General features: G+C 51.7%; 1 protein-coding gene across 4 annotated transcripts in view; it reads left to right on the forward strand.

Moving 5' to 3' along the window:
• ACTR3B (actin related protein 3B) overlaps positions 1 to 22574 on the forward strand; it is a 71319-nt gene extending 48745 nt beyond the window's left edge. For 3 of the 4 annotated variants that reach the window (XM_047694704.1, XM_047694707.1, XM_047694706.1), the window contains 6 exons: positions 2103 to 2246; positions 5377 to 5550; positions 7327 to 7419; positions 19925 to 20050; positions 21475 to 21558; positions 22072 to 22574. In XM_047694704.1, the coding sequence (XP_047550660.1) occupies positions 2103 to 2246; positions 5377 to 5550; positions 7327 to 7419; positions 19925 to 20050; positions 21475 to 21558; positions 22072 to 22167 (717 nt within the window). In that variant the 3' untranslated portion in view covers positions 22168 to 22574. The remainder of the gene's footprint in view (positions 1 to 2102; positions 2247 to 5376; positions 5551 to 7326; positions 7420 to 19924; positions 20051 to 21474; positions 21559 to 22071) is intronic. The other variant, XM_047694705.1, reaches the window with a different exon arrangement.
• Positions 22575 to 23795: the final 1221 nt, after the last annotated feature.

A 23795-nucleotide genomic window follows, 5' to 3' on the forward strand; every position in this document is an offset into this window, starting at 1 on the left:
CTTCAAGAGACATCTGTAGTCAGGAATTAGAAACGCCAGGTTTGTCCCGTGCTATATCCGGGGTCCCTGCTGTAGAGGGTGAGGGAGGCATCGGGCAGGCCTGGCTGATGCCTGCAGGTCTTGGGCTGGGAGCACCAGGGCCCTCTCAGCACGCTTACTCCTCTTCTGGGTCGTTGTGAAGTGTTCGTGCCACTCGATGTGTAACACTGACGGGGAGATTCTGGCATTGGGCTTGTCTCTGAGGTCGTGCTCTCCAAGCCCAGTAAAGTCAAGCCCCAGGGGCAGGGGTGCTGAGGGGCTGCTGCTCGGCCCATCTGGTCTCGAATGAGAAGTAGAGAAAACAGATTTCACAGAGTGTACAAGAGTGTACAGGTCCACAGAGGAAGTGGTTTTAGACCTTTTATCTATGCTTTTTAATCAGTTTTTTTCTGATTTTCTGATTTTCTGAAATTACATTTGTTGTACAAAATTTCTGTAAAACAGAAGGTAACATGACCATAAACCTGCCCAGAGAACCACATCATACTTCTATTGGGTGAACCTTCCCTGTTCTTTTTCTTAGGTGCACAGGGATGCATGTTTTAGGCAAAACTGGGATACTCTGTGTCTCGTTGTGTGTATTCTAATTGTATAATATGATCTTGAAGTTATGTTTTGCATATTGGCTTGTCCCTAATATTTTTTCTCATGGTTAAATATTCTGTGAGGAAATATTTAATAGTTGCATTATAGCCCATCGTGTGGGTATGGGATAACCAATTCATTTATTTTCCTGTGGTTGGACACATAGGGTGTTCTTTTTTTTTTTTTTAAAGCCATTACTTACTTAATGCTGTTCAGCTTCATTTTAGAAAATGTTGCATGTAATGCATAGAGTATGACAATTTAGTTTGTGAGTAGTTTGTGTTAGTTAATATTCTTGTGAGCTTGGGTTAATCTTTATTACTTTAATAATTTGTACCATCTTTTGTTTCCATCTCAAAATATTTCACAAATAGCTCGGACACTGTGGAGAGACCAAATCTTTTAGAGTTCAGGTCCATCAGAAAGCACACGAGAGGAATTTGGGCACCTGTCCTTGCAGCTTAACTGCCGATGTGTCTGGTGCTGGTAACCCTTGGCTCCAACCCACCCATAAGTTGAGGTCGGTGGTCACTGCTGTCCCCGCCTCCTGTGGGCATGTGGCATAGAAGCCGGTGCTGGAATGTGGAGTCTGGAGCATCTCCTGTCTTCGGCTGGAACTGTGGTAGGAAGCCGTCCACTCTGGCCACCAGCCCCCGGAGAGCCATGGCTTCTGGGGCAACTTGTGCCCCCAGGACAGCTGGTGAGGGGCTGGGGCCGCCTGTGTGGCTGGCGTGTGAACTTCTGACTTGCTTCCTGTCCGGGCCCCACAGACATGCTTTGCCGACCAGGCACACAGCTCGCCTAGCCAGAGCGGCCCAGCTCCTGACCAGCACTGGTCTCCAGCTGCACAGGGTCGACTGACCAGAATTAGTCCTAACACGTGCAGCTCTTGGTACCATAAATGGGACCGTTTATCAAGTACCAAGTACGTGCCCCAAAACAGTGCTATGTGCTTGACTTACTGCATTTCACCAAGTCTCTGTTGTAAACTACGTGTGGGTTTTGTTTGCCCAGACTGTGGAGGAAGGTTTTGGGGCTGACATGCGTTGACAGGCTTGTGCGTGATCACTCAGCGGACTGTCTTGGAGCCGGGATTTGCATCCAGGTTGTCTGAGTCTAATCCCCGTGTACTTAGCCAGATTGTTGACTCCTGAACGTCAGTAGGTTCATAGTTGGTTTCCCACTTCATAGGTAAAGCTTTTCCCTTGTTCCTGTTCTCACAGATGGCACGACCTTTTGGAAATGCACTGGTTTTTCTCTTCACTTTTCTGACGTAATCATTTTGGTTGTTTGCAGAGTCTCAGGTTATATTAATGGGCTCGTGCATGCAGTCATTTTCAGAGGCCTCCGGTCCTGAGCTTTGCCTGGACTGGGGGTCCAAGACGTGTGGGCTCCGAGGGGGCAGGACATACAGCGTCCCGGAGCTCTGCCCACTGGGGTCCCTCACTGCGGTCGTTCTGCCTCCTCTTCCTCCCCAGGCAGAAGGTTACGTCATTGGAAGCTGCATCAAACACATCCCGATTGCAGGTAGAGACATTACGTATTTCATTCAGCAGCTGCTAAGGGAGAGGGAGGTGGGAATCCCTCCTGAGCAGTCACTGGAGACCGCAAAAGCCATTAAGGTAAAAACAGACGGGGAATGGGCCGGGGAATGGGCCGGTTTGGGGGGAGAGAGAAACGGTGTTTGGACACTTCCCCTTGCCGCCATCACCCCTGCTCCCTCCCTCCTTCCTCTCCCCTCTGGAGAATGTGAGTCTTGTTCTGTTGACCACCTGAGCTAAGGGACTGAAAGCCTGGAAGCTTCGCCTTCTCTGAGCGCCAGTGCTGTGGAGGTTCCGCTGTAAGCGCGAACAGCTCGATCACTGGTACTGAGCACAGGCGCACGTAGTACAGCATCGTTTAATTGGAGCCTAATTAGATGGAACCTTCAATTAACTGAATGTGCCTTCCGCATCTGCCTCTGTGCTTCCTTCTTGCAAAGAGGCGCGAGCACCAGCACAGCAGAGCTGGGCGTCCCGTGGAGCCGGCCAGTCCAGAGCCAGGCGTCCCATGCAGCCCGCCAGTCCTCAGACCGATGGCTGGTGCCCGGCTGAGCTTCTGTGCCCTGGGAACGATGGCTGAGAATGACGCCGTTCTAGGATCTCAGACCATTAAACAACATCCTCCTGCATCTCCTAGGCTCTGGGTACCGTGCTGGAGAAGTCACAGGAGGTTTGACCATGGAAATCAGTAGGATTAAAAGAAAAATGGCTCATTGGTCCTTAAACTGTCCGCGTGACCTGGCCCATCAGTTTTGTCTTTGTATTACTCTGTGTGTGGCAGCTGACAGACCCTTTCTGAAGGGACTTCTTTTTTTAGGTTTCAAAATCAGGGCAGATAATTTTTCTAGCCAAAAGGCAAGAGATTTTTAATAGTGCAAGGATAATTGTCATATAGTTGAAGAGGGAAGGGTTTTGTCTGTTTTTGGAGACGAGTGTGATTGTGACGTGCGACATGTGACCAGGAGCATCTCCTGTTTCTTGGAACATGGGCTGGCTAAGGGGAGGTGAGCCGAAGCCCCCGCTCCCATCTGAGCACCCAGTAGTGGGCTGATCGAAGGAGAGTCATCAGAGAGGACCCACGTTTTGTATGCCGCTCTCGGTAAAAACTGGTGTTTTCCAGACAGGATGCACTGGTGTAGGCCAGGGCTCCTGCTGGGAGGATGGCCAGCTGCCCCAGCGTCCCAGGGACGGGAGTGTCAGGGGTTGGGTACTCCCAGGGCTAGAAAGTTTGCCCTGGGTGAACTCGGGGGCAGAGTTTACAGAAGTACTCTAAGACTTTCTTTTAGATTAAAATATTTTTCCCAAGATTTTCCTTTTTTCCTTGCCTTTCTTCAATGAAAGAAATTTGGATATTTGATCCATGTTCTCTCGTCACCCCACATCTGAGATTAATGTGATTCAGGATTGAACTACTTGTCCCTGACACTCAGGGCTCTGTCTGGCGAGTGTGAGTTCCATTTTTAGTGAAGGTTTCTGACTGTGCTGTCCTGGTCCTTGCAGTGGGGTCCACTTTGCTCACAGTCTGTCTGGGGCCCAGTTGTCACCCGGCAGCTGGGGCCTGCCATTCAGGCTGTGACCACGTCCTGCTCAGCGGTGAACGCCGGGAGTCCTCGCACGCCCCCCCGGATGAGCTGTGCTGGCCCCATTGTGTGGCGTAGCCTGCTGTTCGCTGTCTCCTCTCTGCTTTCTGTGAAGGAGGAGGTTCTGGAAAGAGTGGTTGAGATGTACCCCAGTGTCGTGGTAGTCCTGTGGCCGTCCCCCGTGGTCACGAGCAGGCACACAGCATCATTGCAGTAAGAGTCCAGAATTTAAGACTCTCACCACCGCCCTCCAGCCAAGTCTGTTGAGGCGTTTCCGGTATGAGCGAGGCTGCAGGGAGCTGACCGGGCCTCTGACTGCTTACCGCCTGTGTCCAGCCCGGTAGCTTTCAAGTCGTGTCGCCCGGCTCACCCCCTCTAGCATCAGGGCACACAGGATAGTAACAACCCTGGCTTGTCGGTCTTGTTAATTCTGCAAGAGTGTGTTAAGGATGCTATTAGAATAGGTTTCGGGGATCCTAAAAAACGTAGAACTTAGTATTAGGAAAACACCTGCAGAGGTCCTTCGGGAATGTGTAACGAGCACCAGCTGTGCACCCTGCACAGTGCCAGATGAACAGAGCCCACCGGGCTTTTGCCCACAGGAAGCTTACTTTTGGGAGCTGGTACCCCAGTGCCACCCACCGGCTAGCTGAGGTCAGCTGTGGGGACAGAGGGGCCACCCACAGATTGCCTGTCACACGCTTCCAGATGCTGAGGGAATGCCGGGCACATCCCTGGTTGGCTGCTGACGCCAGGGCGAAGAGCGTCATGGCGGCAGTGATGGGACCCCCAGTGCTCCTGTCTACACTGCCTTTTCTATTTTTTCACGGCATCTCCCTCCTCGCAGCACACTGTCGTTTTCTTTTTCTTCTTCTTTTTTTTTTACACTGTCGTTTTCTTATGTGTTATGGCCATCAGTTACTGTCCAGCTCTCGGCCAGAGCATATGTTCCAGTGGGCAGGGTTCTGTGTGTGTTTCTTCCTTTGCACAGCCCATGTGCCTAGGCCCTCAGTGTGTACTTGTCACAGAGCCCATGACCATGCCGTGTCACACTGCACAGCAGGCTCACAGCTGAATTATTGATCATGGTAGGTGTGAGGGTCTCGTGGTCCAGTGCCTGGGCCAGTGCTATATGGGGACCTCAGAGGAGTAAGGGAGGATGAGACAGGACACTTGAAGATTTTTATTTATTTGAGAGAGAGCGAGAGAGATCACCAAGGGAGAAGAAGAAGCAGGCCCCCCACTAAACAGGAGCCTGATGTGGGGCTGGATCCCAGGACCCCAGGATCATGACCTGAGCTGAAGGCAGACCCTTAACCGACTGAGCCACCCAGGTACCCCAAGACAGGACACTTAGTAGACACATTTGGACATTGTTTCAGGTAATAAGGCAACAAAATCTGAGAGAGTAAGGCTGAGATTTACAGCTGAGCTGCAGAGAAAGCCAACTCCCGTATCCAGAATCAAAGCACAGTCCCGTCAGCTGTGAGGGGGGAGAGCAGGAGGCCTGACGGCACGTCCACACTGGAGTTCTGGCGTGTTTCATGCGGGGGTCACTGGGTACTTCCTGTTGGAGGACACAGACTCTGCCTAGTTAATGCCTGGTGCTGTCTTTGTGTTCACGTCTGCAGGAGAAATACTGTTACATTTGCCCCGACATAGTCAAGGAATTTGCCAAATACGACGTGGATCCCCGGAAGTGGATCAAGCAGTACACGGGTATCAATGCCATCAACCAGAGGAAGTTCGTCATAGATGTGGGCTACGAACGATTCCTGGGGCCCGAGATTTTCTTTCACCCCGAGGTAAGAGTCTGCTTTGGACTGTGCCAAAGTGAGGCGTCCGTGGAGCGACGCTGCCACCTAGTGTGCGTGGAGAGCAGTGCGGGAGGACTGAGTCGCCCCTGCCGTCTGTCCCGGCCCCTGCAGTCTGTCAGGGTGGCTGTTCCAGTCTGTCCCTGCACACACCCGCTTGTTAAATAGTTAATGACTGATCGCACCCTGGGTGGTTGGGAAGGGCAGTGGAAGGTAATGGGATTAAAGTCAGTCTCACACTGATAGGAAAGCTAGTTTGCCTCAGGGACCAAATGAAAGTTGCCTCTTTTTAAAAGTGGGGTAACACAGAGTCTCTCCCTCTTCGGTGGCCATCCTTCCTGCTCCCGGTGTTTAACCCAGGACATTGGTTCTGCAGAGCAGTTGAAGCTTCGGTTGGAGGAGGACTAGCTTTTCCATCAGTTACATAGTCTAAGAATTACAGATGTCACCGTTTTAACTATTAGTCACAAAGAATTACTACTTTTGTGGGAGGAGTAATTGTGAGGCAACATTTTAAGGTTTCAGTAAAAGGCATTTCATTTGTGTTGTGGTATATATTTCTGCCCAATTCCATTTATATTCACGAGGTCACAAACTGCGGCCTATTTCTGGGTGTGTCTATGCCGCTTTCGTCCAGAAGTGGCCCAGACGTCCGAGTTACTGTCATCTGACAGCCTCGTGCTCATTCACGCAAGCCTTTGCTGATACTGACCTAAAACAGATGTGAAACGGACAGGGTCTGGTGAGCAGCTTAGAGAAATTGGATGTTACCTTCTTCTTCCTTGAGACTAGTGTACATTAAAGCTTCTCTTGATTTTTAAAATCTGCTTACGATGTAATTGAATTATTTATACTTTAGCGTATTTAACTTAGAGAATGAAGTATAAGATTGGTCACTCGGTAGCTTGATCAACACCATCTCGGTTTTGTCATTTTAAAGACCCCGTCTTCAGGTTGGGGCACAGGGGGCTCAGTCGGTGAAGCGTCCGACTCAATCTCAGCTCAGGTCTTGAGCTCAGGGTGGTGAGTTCTGAGCTCAGAGTCCTGTGCTGGGCGTGGAGCCTGCTTAAAAAACATAAACCACCATCATCAGATCGGGCAGCCCTCCACCCGTCTGCCAGCCCGCCTTCATGATCTTTCATTGTCCTTGGGGTGTTTTTGGTTATGTCTTGCCTAATTTCTTTCATGATGTGAATATTTGTAAGTGTTATGCTTGTTACGTACTCATGGTGTTTCTCCTTAGGTATCATGCACGTGCTTCTATAGTCTCTTATCAGCACGATACATGGCATATTCCTAACACAGGACTGGTCTCATTGTTCAGTTTGCTAGTTTTCCTTCACTAAACCCAGCCATCTCCTCTCTTGAGGGGACATATGTCTTCGTCACTACACAAGTCATGTGGGATTCATTTGGCATATTATACCAATATGAATGTGAAGTTTTGAAATGTACAGTAAATCCTGTATCTGTCAAAGCTACTTTTTTTTTTTTAAAGATTTTATTTATTTATTTGACAGACAGAGATTACAAGTAGGCAGAGAGGCAGACAGAGAGAGAGGAGGAAGCAGGCTCCCTGCTGAGCAGAGAGCCCAATGTGGGGCTCGATCCCAGGACTCTGAGATCATGACCTGAGCCGAAGGCAGAGGCTTTAACCCACTGAGCCACCCAGGCGGCCCCAAGTCAAAGCTACTTTTTAAAAAGCGTTTTCTTTTGTCGTATTGAGAGAAATGTGTCATGTTTCTTTTATATTTCTATAAAATTTAGTTTGCCAACCCAGACTTTATGGAATCCATCTCCGATGTCGTTGACGAAGTAATACAGAACTGCCCCATCGATGTGCGCCGTCCGCTGTATAAGGTATGATTAGGTGCTTCGATTTCGTTTCAGCATTAAAGAATTCACAGACATTCCCGTTCCACTCTTGTTCGATAGGCTTTGTTAAGGGTGGTGTGATGGTAAAATATTTTTCTTAGACTGGGGGTGACTTAAATTTGGAAATATGACTCAGTTAGCTAGAAATATTGAATTTAAATACTCTAGGGTTTTTCTATTCTTATCTGGCAAGCTATATTTTAAATGGACCTCAGCCATGTTTATTGGTTGAAAGAGTATACTTCCCCTTGTGCTTTCCATGAGATCCACTGGTCTTGTTTCATGCATGTCTGGGTTTGGTGCCAAATGTGGTGTAGCCAGAAGAAGTTAGAGCCTGAGATGAAGCAGTCAAAGAGAAAATGGTCATATAACAATTTCTCCAGAATTCTTTGATTGCGAGTTATTTTGGACCTCGAAATGAAAAAAAGCTAGCCATGTCACTGTAGGATAAAGGAAATACTGCTGACAGCCACATGTCGAGAGCAGAAGGTAGAGGTCTGCTGGCTTCACGGTAAAGTGGCTTCTGCCTGAGCACGTCACGCTGTCAGCCATGGCCCGTGGCTCCGGCCTGCCTCCCCCGGACGCAGGCGGCGCGTGTGGCAGGGAGAGAATCGGGCTCAGGGACGACAGCTGCTCAGTCCTGCGGCATCTGTGCGGCGGGACACTACGCAGTCTTTAAGGAGAGTGAGGTAAATCCACGGAAGCTCAAGTGAAAAGATGTGAGAAAGCAAGTTATACCACTTACACGTACTGTCACGTCATTTTATGTAAAAATAGAGCTCGCATGTGCATAGAAGAGGATTTGAATGTGCGGTGTCTTCGGGGGTGGGGAATGGACAGCTTTTACTTTCTACTTTTTGTGTTCTGAAATTACTGGAGATTTCATAGTTAACAAATGCTATTTTTATTATTGGAAAAATTCACTGTGTAGATAACTTCTTATGGGTGGAAACAAATTATAATTCTATTTTTATTTGTTGCGTATCTTTTTTCTCAAGTAAAATGTGCAAGAGAGGGAAACTGACGACCGACTGGGGGGTCTGCTCACGTCTTACTGAGTGAAAGAGTAGCACGTGCCCTTCCCCCTTCCTAACCCTCACTAGACGCCAGCTGTGTCTCCTCGTCCCCGAAGGTGAGAGCAGGTGTGCACAGCTCCCACCAGCGGCTGCGGATTGCTCCTGGGGGGGTGGGGTCTTTCTCATGACACTATAGTTCACGCCCAGTGGATTTCTAGGATTCTCGAAGAAGAGATGGCCTTTGGAGACTGTGTGGACCGAGCCCAGAGATGGGCAGAGGAGGCCAAGCTAGGGGTGCTGGGCCAAGTGGAGCAGATGTCTGTCAGGCTATCTTTGGTCCCGCTTCATGTCTTTGGTCACGGGACAGGTTCCTTAACCCCAGTGACGGGAGCTGGTAAGGCTGGGTGGGGAGTCCAGTCTCTGCTGCTTCAAAGAGGAGAGCGTCTTTCCTTCCACCGTGTTCTGCCCCGGGTTCCCTGGAGGAGTCGTCCTCCTGTCTCTCCCCTTGTAGGGGCACCTGCTCCTTCCTGTCTGACCAGTAATCACACCAGGACGCCATTTCCAGTGCAGAGTCTGAGTTGCTAACAGCTGTGTGCTCAGAGCAGAGTCATCAGAAGGGTTACAGGTGGGAGAGGATATGGCTTATGAAGCGGAGGAGGGAAGATGAGTTCTGGGGGCTGGGATTGAGAAAGTCTCCTGCAGCAGCCGCTCCAGTTGGGTTCTCTGCCCCCTCACCACTTGGGGGGGGGGGTCCAGCCTCCAATTCTGTCTGCTTTCTAGACACTCCCAGGTGACTCCGTAGCCACCACAGAAGCTATATGTGCACAGGCCCTGCTAACAGTTTGTCTCCCTGTGGTCGTCACCTGATGAAAGGGTGGGCCGGGTTCACCTACAGCCCCAGGCGGGTCAGACCAGTGACACTCCTGGAGTGAGAGTGAAGAGATACTAGTGGGTCACTTGGCCTCAGAGTCATCCTCCTGATGGGTGTGGGGTGAAGGTGGGTGAGACGTGTGGGGAGACCTTCCCTTGGCGCTGGTGGCTGTGCACGCCGCTCCCTGGGCCACAGGCTGGCGGAGGTGAGTGCAGAGCTGGTGTAGAGGGTTGGGTGCTGGGACATGGAGGCGGGGGTGGGTTAGGACTGACAACGGGACTAAAGCCCTAATGCAAGGGCTTTAACCCAATTACTTGCATTTCCCAATATATATATTTTTAAAGGTTTTTTTTTTTTTTTTTTTTAAAGATTTTATTTATTTATTTGACAGAGAGAGATCACAAGTAGGCAGAGAGGCAGGCAGAGAGAGAGAGGAGGAAGCAGGCTCCCTGCTGAGCAGAGAGCCCGATGCGGGGCTTGATCCCAGGACTCTGGGATCATGACCTGAGCCGAAGGCAGAGGCTTTAACCCGCTGAGCCACCCAGGTGCCCCTAATTGATTTATTTAGAGAGAGTGAGTGGGGGGAGGGTCAGAAGGAGAGAAAGAAGCCGGCTCTGCTGAGCGTGGAGCCCGACTCGGGGCTGGATCCCATGCCTTGAGATCATGACCCGAGCCGGAACAAAGAGGCAGGTGTTTAACCAACTGAACCCCTCAGGTACCCCATCCCAACACATTTTTAAAGTCTCAGATTTCTATCAATCCTGTGCTCAGGAAGTTGGAGAAAGTGGTTGAGCTTCTAAACGTAATTTTTTAAATGTTAGGAAATTTCAGATTTCCTTTGTGTGGTTAATTGCTATCTGGATGCCCCTGACCTTGTTCAGAAACAACCTTGAGTGTCTCCGTCTCTGAACAGATTTCTCTTGAACAAATCACGTTATTCACAGACTTTAACAGATCACTTCGTAAATGGCGACAGCTCGTTTATTGGGTGCTGTTTTGTGTCGAGAACAGATGAAACACGTTCCTCACTGTACTGTCGTGAGGTGGCTGCTGGCTCCAGGTGGCCCTGCTGTGTCCGTGGAGGCCTGTCGCGGGCAGGGACGTGATCCTTCAGGCCTCACACCCTTCTGTTGAGGAAAACGGTCCTGTTTGCAGATCGGAGGAGCGAAGTGCGGGGGAGGTCACCTAGCTGCAGAGCCAGATGGCTGGGTTCTGGGTCTCGTCCCACATCTGTCGACACACGACACTGAAAATTACATCACAAGTGGAAGGAGGATGATTCTGCAACGAGGGAAGGCCTGTCCCTGACCACCTCACCCTGAGGGCCGTCGTCTCTCCCTGTGGTGGGGAAGGTGCTGGCTGGGCCGCAGTTGTCTGTACCAGGGTGAGCTTGGCTCCGTCGCGTCGCTGCCGGTGTTCCTGTGGTGGCCTCTGTGTGGCGAAGGCAGCCTTGCAGGTGGCTAGACCCCCAGTTGGGTTAATGGGGGAGTTGATGGGGCTTTTCTGCTTTGTCGTGGGGCCAGGCTCTGTGCACTGTGGGGAGACAGGGACACAGAGGGGACCGCACTCCTTGCCCCCTTTGTGAGCTATTGAGGCTCTGCTGGAAACACCCAAGGCGCTCCTGGCCCTTGAGTAACCCCTGGTTAGGCCTGTGGACAGGTAAGCAGGGATGGTGGGCGGACGAGCACTTAGAATTTTTATAGAAGCAGAACAGCTTTTCATTTTTATTTTTATTTATCTTTAAAAAAAGATACTTATTCTTAAGTAACCTCTACACCCAGTGTGGGGCTTGAGCTCAAAACCCCAGGATCAAGAGTCGCACGCTCCATGTCGGGCGCCCCATAACTTTTTAGATGAAAGTAATTCCCATCGAATTTTTATTTCTTTCTGGCCTGTAGATAGAAGGATAGGTGTTTACGTGCCTCCTTCTCTGTTCAGCTGTTATGTTGTGGAAGTGGGGCCTGGACAGGGAACTCGAGTGAGGCCCCGGTCTTGGTTAGGCCTGTGATTTCCCCAGAAGGCCAAGTTGTTACAAGGAGCAGGTGCTTCTGGAAAGGAGAGATTTTTGGCCGTGGGGGCTTGTAGCCACACCTCTGGTGGAGCCGCGGTCTCACCCCGGAGATTCTGATGGAACTAGGCTGGGCCTGGGCGTCTGGACATTAAAAGCTTCCCTGGGGGATTCTAACGCGCAGCTAGATGGAGAACCATGTTACACTGTCAGCAACTGTCTGCCCCCGGATTAGTCAGCGTTTTGTAACTTTACGCTCTACTTGAGGGCAAAGCCAAGTTGGCGTTGCTCTGTGATGTAGCTAGATGTCTTCTGCTCCTGAGTTCCCTTTGTCACACCAGTGCCCCACTAACTGCAGCACCCTGTTGCTGCTAAATTAGACGACGTGTGTGTGAGAGGTGGTTCTCGTCTTCAAGAGCTTATCCAAAAGCTACAGATAATCAGTAATTCTGGAGGAGCCACTACAAGCTGAATGTCGTGAAAGCGAGTCATGCAAATTACGGTCATTGAGAGAAGGGGCAGATGGCATTTAAGTGGAGGGGTCCTGAAAGGCTGCAGAAGGTGGTTGAGCAGAGTCCTGAGGGTTTGGCCCGGGTGGGGGGGTGCGGTGAGCGGGAGGACAGTTTCACAGGTGGCGGTGGGGGAGTGGGGCAGGTGGTTCAGAAATCTGTTTGGGGTGGATTCCAAGATGGCACTGAGCGAATCAGCAACAAGTCTGGGACGGAGGGCAGGGCCAGAGATAAAATGCTGTTAAATGTGCTTTAGCACACAGTGGGTTGGGAGTTGTTAAAAAGCCTTATTCATTATGTTTGTCGAGCAGATGTGAACACATCTTGATCTAGCTCAAGGAATGATTTTTCTGTAACAGATGGCTTGAATTGGGTGTATATATTTTAATTATGGTAATGCCTTTTATTTATTTTTTAAAAGATTTTATTTATTTATTTGACAGAGAGAGATCACAAGTAAGCAGAGGCAGGCAGAGAGAGAGGGGGAAGCAGGCTCCCCACTGAGCAGAGAGCCCGATGTGGGGCTCGATCCCAGGACCCTGAGATCATGACCTGAGCCAAAGGCAGAGGCTTAACCCACTGAGCCACCCAGGCGCCCCAGTAATGCCTTTTAAATCAGAGAAGCATGTTGCAGAGTAAATGAATTATATTTATTTTCATTTTTAATATTGAGTAAGTTAAAATATCTTTAGTATTTAAGAGAGGAAAATACACATGTTAAGATATTTTTTTTCCACCCCTTTTCTTTTTTCTTTTTTCTTTTTTTTAAAGGTGAGTAGCAATTTTTTTTTTAAGATTTTATTTTTTTATTTGACAGAGAGAGATCACAAGTAGGCAGAGAGGCAGGTAGAGAGAGAGGGGAGGAAGCAGGTTCCCCACGGAGCAGAGAGCCCGATGCAAGGCTCGATCCCAGGACCGTGGGATCATGACCTGAGCTGAAGGCAGAGGCTTTAACCCACTGAACCACCCAGGCGCCCCTCCACCCCTTTTCTAAATAAGCCTTTTATTCAGATGAAATCCTGATTCAGGTCTGACATGTGAACAGATAGGAGGGAAGGTGCTCTATTTGGGGCAGGGTAGTGGGCAGAGAAGGTTCCAGAACTGTGCTGGTTCAGCCCGACTTTATGCCTGTATCCCCTGTAACTCTCCGTGGCACATCCTGCTGACGTGTCTGGCACTGCATGGTTCTCTGGTCACTTGGGAGAAGCAGGGACGTCTGCCACGGGAGGCCCAGCACAGGACGTTGACTTGCCGAGCCGAGGGCTTTCAGAAGCTCATTGTAACCTGAGCAGTGAAGGTGTCAGTGGCGCGTCCTCTGTATTGACAATGACGAGCAGATGTGCACTGAGCACCTGCAGAAGGCCAGGCCTCACTGCAGGGCCCGAGGACACAGATGGGCAGTGAGCTGTGAGGGCACGGAGGGGGACGCTCACTCTGACGCGGCTGTGAGGGAGAGTCCCTAGTGAGGAGGGTCTGACCCACGTTTTTCATTCTTGATGCACTTTTCTGTCATGGTGGACACGGTCTGTGTGTGGCTTAATACAGTTGCCACGAGCCAGGTGTGGCTGCAGAGCCCTTGGGATGTGAATAGTGTAACTAAGGAATAGCGTTTAGAATTTTGTTGACCTTAATTTGAAACATAAATGGCCACATGTGGCTAATGGCTGTCACATGGGACTACTGAGACCCACTCTGTGTCCTGAAGGCTGGTGTGACTTCCCGGTCAGCAGGGCGTGCAGCACCAGGGGGGGAAGGGTTTGCTGGTTGGTGGAAAGGACAGGGCTGGGGTGAAGGACGGCAGGGCATGTGTGGGTCTGGAAGGCACTCAGCGTCTCCAGACCCGACACGGGAGGATGGGAGTCGTGGGCGTGGAGCCTGGGATGCGCACAGGCCCACAGCAGGGGCGATGTGAGCTGCTGGGTACTAAGCGGGGCTCGGGGGTGGTGTGGCCTGTCCGCCTGGAGGGACCTTGCATGGAATTAGTTTTCATCCTAAGGGTGTTGAGGGTTCTGTGCAGGGAGGTGATCTATTTCTATTTGATCTATTTCTGCCACAACAAAATGAATGGAAGAAGCCTTATAATCTGCCAGATACAGATGATCTGTTCTAGGGCAGAAACGGGAAAGGATTTAGAGTGAAATCAGTGTGGCCAGTAGGTTTTTGTAAAGTGATGCTTGCTTGATCTGGACAATGAGAGCCATCCTGTCCATTTACCATGGTCAGTGAGAGCCATTTTGTCTCCTCGCAACGGACAGTAAGAGCCATCTTGTCCACTTACTGTGGTCAACGAGAGCCATCTTATCCACAGGCCATGATCCGTGAGAGCCATCTTGTCCACTTGCTGTGGTCAGAGCCATCTTGTCCACTTGCCGTGGTCAGTGAGAGCCTTTTTGTCCACTAGCTGTGGTCAGTGGGAGCCATTTTGTCCACTTGCCATGGTCATGAGAGCCATCTTGTCCACTTGCCATGGTCAGAGCCATCTCGTCCACTTGCTGTGGTCATGTCCACTTGCTGTGGTCATTGAGAGCCATCTTACCCACTAGCCATGGTCATTGAGGGCCACCTTGTCCACTTGCCGTGGTCATTGAGGGCCATCTTGTCCACTTGCCATGGTCATTGAGGGCCATCTTGTCCACTTGCTATGGTCAGTGAGAGCCATCTCGTCCACTAGCCATTGTCATTGAGAGCCATCTTATCCACTTGCTGTGGTCATCAAGGGCCATCTCGTCCACTTGCCGTGGTCATTGAGGGCCATCTTATCCACTTGCTGTGGTCATCAAGGGCCATCTCGTCCACTTGCCGTGGTCATTGAGGGCCATCTTGTCCACTTGCCGTGGTGAGTGAGGGATCTTGTCTACTTGGCCGTGGTCATTGAGAGCCATCTTATCCACTAGCCATGGTCATTGAGAGCCATCTCGTCCACTTGCCGTGGTCATTGAGGGCCATCTTGTCCACAAGGGGGACCCATTGATGTTTTATCTCACCACTTGTCCCTCTGAGCATCTTAATTGACTTATTCACTTGCCATGGTCAGTTCTTCATCTCTACTCACACAGTGAAGTTTGTATGTACATTTGCTCACAGTATATTCTGTGTAAGTAAATCTCATTACAACCTGGATTCAGACCACATCTAATTTAGTCTTTTCAGTTCTGCTGTTCTATCTGTCCCGTTCCGTATTCCTATTATTTTTGCTGAGTACGATCTCAGCTTATGACATTGTTTTCTAAGCTTTCTGACCTCTCCAGAATCTTCTTGGTGGGTAGGGCCATCTTGAATCTTGCCAGGATTCATGCTGGTGTTTTTGTCAGGTTTCCCTATGTTGCATTGTGTCTGAGTTCATTGTCTTTGACCATATTAACTGTGCTGACCTCGACCACAGTGTAATAACAGTGTGGATGGAACTCCAGCCTGTGGTTTAAAGCTCACACTCATTTCACAATGAGGCTAAAATAGTTCTGGGTAAAGAGCAAAGCAATGGAAAAGAGGGTTATTTGTCTCTTACCTGTCATTGGGTGTGACCTTGCCTAATGGATTCTCCTGAGATGCACCTGCTCCCCAGATGCCTCCTTTCTTTCTCAGGGGCCAGTTGGGTGGGTGCACGTACGTAGCTCTCGTTAATGGTGGTAAGCAGGCACTTGGGTCAAGTCCTGCCTCCGGTGCAGGGACTCTCCTTCCCAAGCCCAGTAATTACCAGTTCCAGGACCCTTGCGCTGACCTTCCTGGGCACCTCTCAAGTGAGAATCAAGATTCAGGCACAGAGCAGTCTCTTTCTTCTTCAGGAAACAAGCAGCTTCTTTTTAGAGAAAAATCTGGAATGAGCGGCTCTAAAATGCTTTTAGGAGATTCCAAATACTAACATTTTAAAATGTCAGTCTTCACAGTGATAGAAAGTTGTGTTTTAAAGTTTCATTTTTCGTTTTATATTTTCTAACTTTTTTGAGATCTCTAGGCCCCTTTGGGGATCTCTAGATTCCTGGAATTTGGACATATTCCTCCAGCCTGTGAGTGAACTGGCAGCACCCAGACAGCCTCTGCTCTTGGGGGCTCCAGAGGTCCTTTTGTTGGCACCAGTGACAACAGGTGTGCGTGGAGGGGACTAGGAGGTTGTCTGGCGATCAGGCAGACTCCAGGCCGTGGAGGCTTGTTGTGCAGGGAAGGAAGGACAGAAGGAAGGAATTCAGAATGGAGACGAAGCATTCTTGCATAAACTCCAGTCTCGTTTAGCCTTTTGCCCTATTTTGTCAGAAGCCAGTTCTAATGTGTTTCAGCTTTCCTATTTGTCTGCCCCTAGAAACTTGCCCCTCTCTACCTGCCCACCCTGAAGTATGCAGAGTTTGAGGCAGTCGGGAAAATACATCCCATGTAAGAGCGGTCTGGGCGAGGGAGAACAGGAGTAGCAGAGTGACTCCGGCAGGACGAGGACAGCGGAGCACAGCACGGTTCTATCCAGCCATTCAGGGAGGACCGGGCGCCAGAGGAGAGAGGGACGGCATAATCTGTGATGGGAGTCACAGGGCCTCCGAGACGTGATCGAAACCAGTGAGTTTTCCTGAGAGGCCCAGCTTTTCCTGACACTGAGACCTAGGACAAGCTTCTGCTTTTGACTTTCACTGAGAGTGAAGGTCACTTCTCCACTCATCTCGACAAGAGGCAGTGAACTTCTCACTGCTCTGTCTGGAGCCATGCTGAGGGCGGGGAGCCTAGATTCATGGTCCTTCGGGTGGGTACCGAGAGGCAAAGTGCGCAGGTAGCTCTCCGATGGCCTGTGTTGCTGTAATAGTAACACTGATGCCCTTCACCGTGTCCTTCACAATAACCGGCACGCGGTTTGCAGGTGGGGTAGTGGACGACTCTTGGTTCATGGTATTGGTATCCAGCTAGAAGCAGCTCCACGTCTGTAGACAGTCATTTAAGGGGGGATGACTCAGAGTCTTGCTGTGACTTTGAGAGATGACCACTGTGGCCCTCTGCCCCACACTGCGATGGGCCATCTGGGGGCTTCCTCGGGAACCCACAAGGCGCTGCCCGACAGGTGGCTGCTTCGAGTTCAGGCCGCGGAGCAAGGCCATGGTCATCTTAGCCTGGAAAGATTTCAGAGGAGTTGTCTGTGGTGGGGTTTGAGAAATCAAAGTAAGTGAAAAACAACAGCAAAAAACTGGAAATAAAAGCACACTTAGGGCTGTCAGATTGCAGCCAGGTGCTGTCCTTCCCCCCTGCCAGACCCCCAGCTCCTGCTGGATTCTTTGATAGAAGCTGAGGTCTTTCCTTTCAGAAGGTAGTTGGCTGGTCTGACCAGCATGTAGAAAACAGGACCAGTTGCCAGTGAGGCTCATTCAGGGGACGATGACCAACAATCAAGAATGCCTTTAGGTTGTGATTCTTACCAGCAAACAGATGCACAATTTGTGTCCGCAGGTGACAGCACCTCTCGGAGGAGGTGGGTTTGACTTCATCTGGTCCGTCGGGCACTCGGTCCTGCAGCTCTCACCTCTTGGTTGTGTCCTGCTCGAGTGTCAGCACCCAGGGTGACACCCAGTTCCGTGTGTTGCCCCCTTGACTCCGACGGGAACCGGACCCTCTCCTCTTGTTCCCGAGAGAGTTCTCCCCAAGGAGACTGAGCGAGGGAGTGATTATTCACGACGCTGGTCCTGGGATAGGATGCGGCTTGAAAGATCTGCGTTCGCAGTTTGTCAGGGACAGACAGACGACGGGTGCCTGACGGTCTCTGTGTGTGGGGGGGGGGCTGTCAGTAGAAGTTTGCTCCCCAGGAAATGGAAGTGGCCACTGGCTGGGCTTCCCGGGGACTGAGCCCACACTGTTCCGAGAGCAGTCAGGCCTGCGCCCATTCAAGTGCGCCGGTGAGGACTGGCCAAGTGTGAGATCTGCTGGTGGAGAGACTTCAGTGATGCTCTGTCTGCTATGGTCATTCCTGGATGCCCTCCGAGGGGGGCTTCCCTGCTCAGGGGTCTGCGGTGCGCAGTCCTGCTTCCTTTCAGTAGGATGGTGGAAGGAGAGGAGTGAGGGCAGCCCTGTGGCATAGGTCAGGGCTCTGGGTTCTCACAGTGCTTCTCCCACCATAAATCAGAATCCTCCTCATTCCTGGCCTTGAAGGCCAAGTTCAGATTATCTCTCTCTCTCTTTTTAAGGTTTTATTTATTTATTTGACAGAGATCACAAGTAGGCAGAGAGGCAGAGAGAGAGAGATTGAGGAGGAAGCAGGCTCCCTGCTGAGCAGAGAGCCTGATGCGGGGCTCGATCTACCTGAGCTGAAGGCAGAGACTTAACCCACTGAGCCACCCAGGAGCCCTCTCTCTCTCTCTTTTTAAAGATTGACTTATTTATTTGAGAGAGAGAGAGAGCACATGCGCAAGTGGCTGGGGGGAGACAGTGACAGAGGGGGAGGGAGAGAGAAAATCTCAAGCAGACTCACGGCTGAGCGTGGAGCCTGGTGTGGGGCTTGATCTCACGACCCTGAGATCATGACCTGAGCTGAAATCAGGAGTTGGACGCTTCACCCACTGGGCCACCAGGGTGCCCGCAGATCCTCTCTTAGAAGTAGGTTGTACACGAGACTTCTGAAGGTGATAGAAAACGTCAGTTCAGTTTGGTGGCCGCTTGCTGACGCCTTCCCCTGGCCCGTCCCCAGCTAAGGTTCAGCGAAAGCCTCCACCTCCGGCGCTTCTCTTCAGCCCAGCCACTGGAGGGTGCCTCTGGTTGACGGGCAGTCTGCTGGCAGGTCATGAGGGTGACATTTCTCTGGGCAGACACTCAGGGGTGGAACTGGCGTGGATCCCAGGTAGGAGGCAGGATCACCAGTGGCCTCTTCTGGCCCCTGCTCCTTTTCCTCCCGGCTCTGAGCTTACCTGTCTCGCCCCAAGTCTGCGTGGGTGCTCGGGCGCCTATTCTGGGAGTTAACAAGAAAGAACAGTCCGTTGTTGCTCTCTGCTGGCCGCCTGGAAAGGGGTATTGTTTTTCTGTTTTTTAAAAATATTTTATTTATTTATTTGACAGAGAGACTGAGATCACAAGTAGGCAGAGAGGCAGGCAGGGTGGGGGGGAAGCAGGCTCCCTGCTGAGCAGAGAGCCCGATGCGGGGCTCGATCCCAGGACCCTGAGATCATGACCTGAGCCGAAGGCAGAGACTTAACCCACTGCGCCACCCAGGCGCCCCATGGAAAGGGGTATTGTAACATCTTGTCATGTCACCGGTGCCCTGGGTGAGCAGGGACGGGAAGGTGCGCTTCCCCTTCTGTGCCGTGTGGGGAGGGTTGGCTGTTGGGAGCTTACCGGAGGGGTCCTGCTCCGCCACTCCCAGGGTCGGGAAGAGCAGGGGCCGGCCCCGCACGTGTCGTGTTGCTACAGGGCCTTGAATCGGGCTTCCTGGCTCTGGGATGGGTACTTTATTTTCCTTCTCTACCGTTTTCTCAGGTGATGTTTTCTGTAAAAAATAATATTGTCAGGATATACCTACTTTTGCTTTCATTGTCCTAAATAATGTCCTGTAGCCGGAAAGAACGACATTTGCCTCGTCAGAATCCAGTAAGAGATTTAGTAAAGCTCCCTTCCTCCCCCTTCTCTTTGCCACTGAGCAGGACGTGCGTGGTGGGGCCCGTGGGCAGCGCGGTGACTCTCCCCGGAACCCCCAAGGGCACGTTTCCTCCCTGGCCTCCCCCTTTGAAAAAGGTTCAAGTATTAATTGAAAGAAACACCCCCCACCCCACCCTCCACCCCCGCCACCCCTGCCCTGCCGTGATTATTAAGGCACAACAGCTGCAGACCTCCTGTTGCTTTGGCCTTGGGTCATTCTAGCAAGTCAGTTTGCTGGTTCAGAGTGTGTTTGGGCTCCTGGCCCCTGCGGAGCTGTCCCTTTGTCAGAGGAGCACGTAGGGCAGAATTTCTGTGTCCGCTTGGTTATCACTGAGGAGAAGTACTGGGAGGCAGAATTTTGATAGCATCGACTTCGCCTTGACACGTCTTCCCACGTGGGTGGAATGTGTGGTCACAGGAGCCGTGGGGTGGGTAACCAGGCTAGGGCGGGTGGGTGATTTCATCAAAGGAATCCCCTCTGCTTTGTGTCTTGTAGAATGTCGTTCTCTCAGGAGGCTCCACGATGTTCAGGGATTTTGGACGTCGACTGCAGAGAGATCTGAAACGCGTGGTGGATGCCCGGCTGAGACTCAGTGAGGAGCTCAGTGGAGGCCGGATCAAGGTAGGGGGCGGGTGGGACGGGCACGTTAGCCTGGCTGCTCCCGGTCCTTCCCACGGCTGCTCCCCTTCCCTCCCAGGACGCTTTACCCCCCATGCACAGCTGGTTCCCCCCCCATGCGCAGCGAGTCGCCTCCCCATACTGCCGGTCCCTCCCCCAATGCACGGCCTGTCGCCCACCATGCACGGCTGGTCGCCCTCCCATGCACAGCTAGTCCACCCCCTATGCACGGCCGGTCCCCAACCCCCATGCACGGCTGGTCCCCCTCCCATGCATGGCCGATCACCCCCCCATGCACAGCCGGTCCCCCCCACCCTGTGCACAGCCAGTCGCCCCCCATGTACAGCCAGTCCCCCTCCCACGCACGGCCAGTCCCTCTCTTGTGGACCAGTGGCCGGGGCCTGAAGGAGGAACAGGTTGGTTTCTCAGCTGCTCGGTGAGACTACATTTGGAGATTTGCCGCCTGAACTCCTTCCAAGAGTGTAGCTTAGGCTGACGGCCACTGGGCTGGCCACAGCCCCTTGGTGCCCACGCTGACCCACGGCTGCCGGCAGTTTCTCTGTCTTACAAGAGATGAGACCTGTTGTGTGACGACCAGCATGCAGGGAGAGGGGTCCGTTCACAGTGAGGGTCTTTCATGTCCTTTGCAAACGTTCTCATTAAACTAAAATAACTAGCTGTAGCAGCGCGTGTGTGCCCTTCTGCGGTCATGTTCCGAATGCGCTGGTGTGTTCCCTGAGCTTCCAGGCGGGACCCGGCTCTGGTGTGGGGAAAATGGGAGCAAACACACACCCTTCAGCCCAGCGGATTACACTCTTGGCGAAGGGTCATTTCTCACAGTAGTTTGGGACACTTGATCTAGCTCTGTGATGCTAAAACAGCTAATTTGTGTTGTAAAAAAAAACATGAGTTGGGTTAATTGCTTGGATTGTTTACTATTTAAAATGCCTTGGGGCACCTGGGTAGCTCAGTGGGTTAAGCCGCTGCCTTCGGCTCAGGTCATGATCTCAGGGTCCTGGGATCGAGTCCCGCATCGGGCTCCTGCTCAGCGGGGAGCCTGCTTCCTCCTCTCTCTGCCTGCCTCTCTGCCTGCTTGTGATCTCTCTGTCAAATAAATAAATAAAATCTTTAAAAAAAAAAAATAAATAAAATGCCTTTAGCCTCGTGAGCGCCCGCCCCTCCTTGACCACGGGCCTCCTCTGCACCACTGCGCCGGGAAGGGGGCGGCTCAGACGCTTCCTCCCGCAGGCCACATATGGCTGATCCCCATGGAGGGACTCGGACACAAGGGACGCGCCTCGTGCCAGTGGTGGGAGGAGGCCCCACTGTCGGCGCTCGGCGCTCAGAGCGTGTGTCTAGTCAGTCGGGAGCTTAGCAGTGACCCATCGTGTGCCCTGGCGGGTGACCGTGCGCCGTCTGCTTTCCAGCCCAAGCCCGTGGAGGTCCAGGTGATAACGCACCACATGCAGCGGTACGCCGTGTGGTTTGGGGGCTCCATGCTCGCCTCAACGGTAAGTCCTCCCCAGGCCGTTCTGTGTCTCCTGCCCGCGCCCTTTGTGGAGCGGGAGCAAATCCATCCGGTCCCGGGTGGGTGGTGCGCGCCCGCACTGTGCCTGCCACTCAGGTCCCGGAGAGCTAAGATCTGTCCCAGGTGTTTCCCTTGCGCAGCGAGTCCCTGCCGGTCAGGGGTTACAGGTGATATGGCAGGTGAAATCCAGACGTCACCCCAGACGCCTTGCTTTAGTCATTAATTCCTGTAACCATTTTACGTAACAACTCCTTTTTCTCCTCAAATTTGCCAGTAGCTAGTGAAATGCTAATTCCGGGGTGCATGTAGCTGGTGTAAGTGGGGACCGAGTCCATTTTAAAGAAATGAAACAAGGTCCCGGTCTGTAGCTTGGGCCTTGGAGGGCCTGGCTGAGGGGTGGGCTGTTGGGGCAGGACTCTCGGGCTGGCGTCCTGGGGTAGGACTCCGACCTCCTTTCGGGAGGGTCTCGAGATTCCCTCTAACCACTGCCCCGCAGCCCGAGTTCTTCCAGGTGTGCCACACCAAGAAGGACTACGAGGAGTACGGCCCCAGCATCTGCCGCCACAACCCCGTCTTCGGAGTCATGTCCTAGCGGTTGCTTGACACGGTCCCCCGGTCACGTCGCGCTGGTGAGCAGGTGCCGTCGGGGCTCGGACGAGACCGCAGCTCCTGTAAATAGTGGCGTTTGGTGTCGATGTCGAGAGCGTGCTTGCGTCGCCGAGTGCATGAGGCAGTCCAGTGCACGTCACCCGTGTGCCCGCTGTCCGACGGCCCTTCCCCCGCCGCCCCTCCCCAACCCGCCCCTCGCCTCCGTGCCTCCCCAGCTTCTAGTGGGCGAATCCAATTCTGGAGGAATTCACCTGCGACTTGAAAAATCGTTAGGAAAAAAAAACCAGAAGATGACGCAAAATAGTCCCCCCAGGAAAGAATATGGGGCTGCAAACCCTTTTCCTCCCAGCCTATTTTTGTAAATAAAATGTTATAAACTTGAAATACAAATTGATGTTTATATTTCCTATCATTTTGTATTTTCTGGTATTTGGTACAACTGGCTGATTCTGAGCACGGGTAGATACTGGTGTCATGGAGTGCCGTGAGAACACGTTTTTCATCGTGAGGCATGTTCTGATATGTCTGTAGGCAAACAAAATCAAACAGCAGACTTTTTTTGGCCACGTTTGCTAGAAAATGATTACACTTTATTGGAGTGACATGAAGTTTCAACGCTAAACACTGTTGTATGAGAATCATTACCGATAATGTACCTTCCATTTTCCTGTTTGAACTTTCTGGAACTGTTTTATAGAAGACGCTGGTTTGCTCTTGGTTGTGTTGGGTGAAATGCTGCCTTGCACCCTTGTAATAAAAGCAGTTAGACTCTTTATAAAGATTTCCTGTTGTGCTGTGCTGGTCTTTCGGGTGTCTGCTCTGTGCCCAACTGGCAACTGTACCAAGCTTGCGGAAGGAAATTTCCCAGAGCGAGGAGGACTTCCTGTCTTCAGTGACCGCTGCGTCCCGCCCGGGAGTCCAGGAAGTGCCGTGGGACGGGTTTTGGGGGTGGGCTGGGGCGGGAGTCTCTTACGGATTTCTAGCAGCCCTTCCTGGGAGTTCAGAATCCTTGCCAGCGGCTTTGCTGAGTAGATCACTGGCTTGAAAGGTACGTGGCTGAACTAAGACATTCAGTGTTGCTCCATTCTTCGTGTGATACTGACATTACTTTCTAAACTGGTGCTTATGGTATTTGTTCTAAGCCCGAAGTAGGTTTTATTCTCTGAAAATTTGCCTTAAGAAACATTTAGTTTTGTTATTTAAGTTTAGAAGCGGGTATGAGAATAATGATGTCAGTTCTCCACTCAGAGAATAATGGGGAAATCGGAGTTTTCCATGCTGTAGGCAGTCCCTGCTTATTCCTTACATTTTTTTTTTTTTTTTTTTAGATTTTATTTATTTATTTGACAGAGAGAGATCACAAGCAGGCAGAGAGGCAGGCAGAGAGAGAGGGGGAAGCAGGCTCCCTGCGGAGCAGAGAGCCCGATGCGGGGCTCGATCCCAGGACCCTGAGATCATGACCTGAGCCGAAGGCAGCGGCTTAACCCACTGAGCCACCCAGGCGCCCCGTCCCTGCTTATTCCTGAGGAATCCTCAGTGACCCCAGACCCTCGGTCTCCCACTGGAGAGTCTCAGACCACTTGGTTCTCAGGGTCACTGGACTGCTTCAGT

Source organism: Lutra lutra, chromosome 11 (genome assembly GCF_902655055.1).
Source record: "Lutra lutra chromosome 11, mLutLut1.2, whole genome shotgun sequence".
In the NCBI taxonomy this organism is placed as follows: Eukaryota; Metazoa; Chordata; class Mammalia; order Carnivora; family Mustelidae; genus Lutra; species Lutra lutra.